The 5,000-nt window shown below is 45.2% G+C and overlaps 1 protein-coding gene across 1 annotated transcript in view; it reads left to right on the top strand.

Moving 5' to 3' along the window:
* Positions 1–5,000, top strand: part of sh2d3a (SH2 domain containing 3A) — a 30,965-nt gene that overhangs the window by 1,212 nt on the left and 24,753 nt on the right. The window contains exons 3-4 of the mRNA XM_072657113.1: positions 214–331; positions 1,547–1,745. Coding sequence (XP_072513214.1) covers positions 214–331; positions 1,547–1,745 — 317 coding nt within the window. The remainder of the gene's footprint in view (positions 1–213; positions 332–1,546; positions 1,746–5,000) is intronic.

Genomic DNA, 5,000 nt, shown 5'->3' with positions numbered 1-5,000 from the left:
AGGTTGACTGTCTGTTGTCCCGCCTCCACCTGAAATGAGGGGGGCTCCCATAGGGCCTAGCTGCCTAAGCATTGCTCTGTCATCAGACAGGTTGTGATTGCAATCCCGTGGGGATGCCACAGCCATCCGTCAGTGACCGGGAGTCCCAGAAAGCGTAACCATCCTCACTCTCTCTGGGTGTGTGTGTGTGTGTGTGTGTGTGTGTGTGTGCAGGGTCTGTTTATGGTCAGTGATGTTGAGCTGAAGCAGATGGGGGTTGAAGATGCCAATCACAGAGTGACAATCTTAACTCAGCTCCAGAAACACCAGCAGAGACTACAGTCATGTACAGGTACCACACACACACCTATCACACACACACACACTCATATCACACACACACACCTATCACACACACACACACACACACCTATTACACACACACACATATCACACACACACACACCTATCACACACACACACACACACACCTATCACACACACACACCTATCACACACACACACACACACACACCTATCACACACACACACACCTATCACACACACACACCTATCACACACACACACACACACACCTATCACACACACACACACACACACCTATCACACACACACACCTATCACACACACACACACTCATATCACACACACATATCACACACACACACACATATCACACACACACACCTATCACACACACATATCATACACACACACCTATCACACACACACACACTCATATCACACACACACACACAATCTTAACTCAGCTCCAGAAACACCAGCAGAGACTACAGTCATGTACAGGTACCACACACACACCTATCACACACACACACACTCATATCACACACACACACACACACACACATATCACACACACACACACTCATATCACACACACACACCTATCACACACACACACACACACCTATCACACACACACACCTATCACACACACACACACTCATATCACACACACACACACACACACCTATCACACACACACACCTATCACACACACCTATCACACACACACACACTCATATCACACACACACACACACACATATCACACACACACACACACCTATCACACACACACACACACACACACACCTATCACACACACACACCTATCACACACATACACACTCATATCACACACACATATCACACACACACACACATATCACACACACACACCTATCACACACACATATCATACACACACACCTATCACACACACACACACTCATATCACACACACACACACACACACATATCACACACACACACACACCTATCACACACACACACACCTATCACACACGCACATCTATTAAAGGTACATTCCAGCCAGACCAGGAAAACCCCCTTCAGATGCTGCATCTTGAAGGTGGGCGGAGCCTTTGAGAAAACATCCCCCAAAGTAGCTGTAATTTTTAGGAAGCCCCTCCCACCGCCAGCATACATCATCAGAAAGGGGTGTGGCCCTGATTTGGCTGGAGCAGTTCTCTGTATACACTGTAGCCATGTCTCCTCAGGTGTTGCCCAGGTAACGGAGAAAAGAGTGACCCGAAAGTTCTCCCTGGCATCGACGCTGGACCGAGTGAAGCCCACCGACCTCTTCCGGCAGAGCATCGTCCCCCGGCTCTGTCGCCGTGACAACCACAGGCTCTCTTCCTCCTGTTCTCAGCTCCCCATTGATGCAGAGCCTGATGCAACCAATCAGAGTAAACAGAGGTAGAGAGAGAGAGAGAGAGAGAGAGAGAGAGAGAGAGGCGCTCTATAATGTTCATATGATCCACACGCTCATTCTGACAGACTGTAATACACTACAGGAAGCGTAGGGGGCGCTCTATAATGCTCTATAATGTTCATATGATCTACACGCTCATTCTGACAGACTGTAATACACTACAGGAAGCGTAGGGGGCGCTCTATAATGCTCTATAATGTTTATATGATTCACACGCTCATTCTGACAGACTGTAATACACTACAGGAAGCGTAGAGGGCGCTCTATAATGCTCTACAATGTTCATATGATTCACACGCTCATTCTGACAGACTGTAATACACTACAGGAAGCGTAGGGGACGCTCTATAATGCTCTATAATGATCATATGATCCACACGCTCATTCTGACAGACTGTAATACACTACAGGAAGCGTAGAGGGCGCTCTATAATGCTCTATAATGATCATATGATCCACACGCTCATTCTGACAGACTGTAATACACTACAGGAAGCGTAGGGGGCGCTCTATAATGCTCTATAATGATCATATGATCCACACGCTCATTCTGACAGACTGTAATACACTACAGGAAGCGTAGGGGACGCTCTATAATGCTCTATAATGATCATATGATCCACACGCTCATTCTGACAGACTGTAATACACTATAGGAAGCGTAGGGGGCGCTCTATAATGCTCTATAATGATCATATGATCCACACGCTCATTCTGACAGACTGTAATACACTACAGGAAGCGTAGGGGGCGCTCTATAATGCTCTATAATGATCATATGATCCACACGCTCATTCTGACAGACTGTAATACACTACAGGAAGCGTAGGGGGCGCTCTATAATGCTCTATAATGTTCATATGATCCACACGCTCATTCTGACAGACTGTAATACACTACAGGAAGCGTAGGGGGCGCTCTATAATGCTCTATAATGATCATATGATCCACACGCTCATTCTGACAGACTGTAATACACTACAGGAAGCGTAGGGGGCGCTCTATAATGCTCTATAATGTTCATATGATCCACACGCTCATTCTGACAGACTGTAATACACTACAGGAAGCGTAGGGGGCGCTCTATAATGCTCTATAATGATCATATGATCCACACGCTCATTCTGACAGACTGTAATACACTACAGGAAGCGTAGGGGGCGCTCTATAATGCTCTATAATGATCATATGATCCACACGCTCATTCTGACAGACTGTAATACACTACAGAAAGCGTAGGGGGTGCTCTATAATGCTCTATAATGATCATATGATCCACACGCTCACTCTGACAGACTGTAATACACTACAGGAAGCGTAGGGGGCGCTCTATAATGCTCTATAATGTTCATATGATCCACACGCTCATTCTGACAGACTGTAATACACTACAGGAAGCGTAGGGGGCGCTCTATAATGCTCTATAATGATCATATGATCCACACGCTCATTCTGACAGACTGTAATACACTACAGGAAGCGTAGGGGGCGCTCTATAATGCTCTATAATGTTTATATGACCCACATGCTCATTCTGACAGACTGTAATACACTACAGGAAGCGTAGGGGGGCGCTCTATAATGCTCTATAATGATCATATGATCCACACGCTCATTCTGACAGACTGTAATACACTACAGGAAGTGTAGGGGGCGCTCTATAATGCTCTATAATGATCATATGATCCACACGCTCATTCTGACAGACTGTAATACACTACAGGAAGTGTAGGGGGCGCTCTATAATGCTCTATAATGATCATATGATCCACACGCTCACTCTGACAGACTGTAATACACTACAGGAAGCGTAGGGGGCGCTCTATAATGCTCTATAATGTTTATATGACCCACACGCTCATTCTGACAGACTGTAATACACTACAGGAAGCGTAGGGGGCGCTCTATAATGCTCTATAATGTTTATATGACCCACACGCTCATTCTGACAGACTGTAATACACTACAGGAAGCGTAGGGGGCGCTCTAAAATGCTCTATAATGTTCATATGATCCACACGCTCATTCTGACAGACTGTAATACACTACAGGAAGCGTAGGGGGCGCTCTATAATGCTCTATAATGATCATATGATCCACACGCTCATTCTGACAGACTGTAATACACTACAGGAAGCGTAGGGGGCGCTCTATAATGCTCTATAATGTTTATATGACCCACACGCTCATTCTGACAGACTGTAATACACTACAGGAAGCGTAGGGGGCGCTCTATAATGCTCTATAATGTTCATATGATCTACACGCTCATTCTGACAGACTGTAATACACTACAGGAAGCGTAGGGGGCGCTCTATAATGCTCTACAATGTTCATATGATTCACACGCTCATTCTGACAGACTGTAATACACTACAGGAAGCGTAGGGGACGCTCTATAATGCTCTATAATGATCATATGATCCACACGCTCATTCTGACAGACTGTAATACACTACAGGAAGCGTAGGGGGCGCTCTATAATGCTCTATAATGATCATATGATCCACACACTCATTCTGACAGACTGTAATACACTACAGGAAGAGTAGGGGGCGCTTTATAATGCTCTATAATGATCATATGATCCACACGCTCATTCTGACAGACTGTAATACACTACAGGAAGAGTAGGGGGCGCTCTATAATGCTCTATAATGTTTATATGATCCACACGCTCACTCTGACAGACTGTAATACACTACAGGAAGCGTAGGGGGCGCTCTATAATGCTCTATAATGATCATATGATCCACACACTCATTCTGACAGACTGTAATACACTACAGGAAGTGTAGGGGGCGCTCTATAATGCTCTATAATGATCATATGATCCACACACTCATTCTGACAGACTGTAATACACTACAGGAAGCGTAGGGGGTGCTCTATAATGCTCTATAATGATCATATGATCCACACGCTCATTCTGACAGACTGTAATACACTACAGGAAGCGTAGGGGGTGCTCTATAATGCTCTATAATGTTCATATGATCCACACGCTCATTCTGACAGACTGTAATACACTACAGGAAGCATAGTATAATGTATAATGCTCTATAATGCTTTAAGCATCCTACAGTACACTCACTGAAATCATATAAAATGCTAGTGGCTCCCCCTAGTGGCTTGTTTTGACAGTGCAGCGAGGAAATGAGCAACTTTGGACACACCCATCCCCCCTACACACACACACACACACACACACACACACACACACACACCATGCATACCAG

This window comes from Salminus brasiliensis, chromosome 15, assembly GCF_030463535.1.
Source record: "Salminus brasiliensis chromosome 15, fSalBra1.hap2, whole genome shotgun sequence".
Lineage (NCBI taxonomy): Eukaryota > Metazoa > Chordata > Actinopteri > Characiformes > Bryconidae > Salminus > Salminus brasiliensis.
The sequence above is the reverse complement of the archived record's forward strand: the minus strand, read 5'-3'. Positions and strand labels throughout refer to the sequence as shown.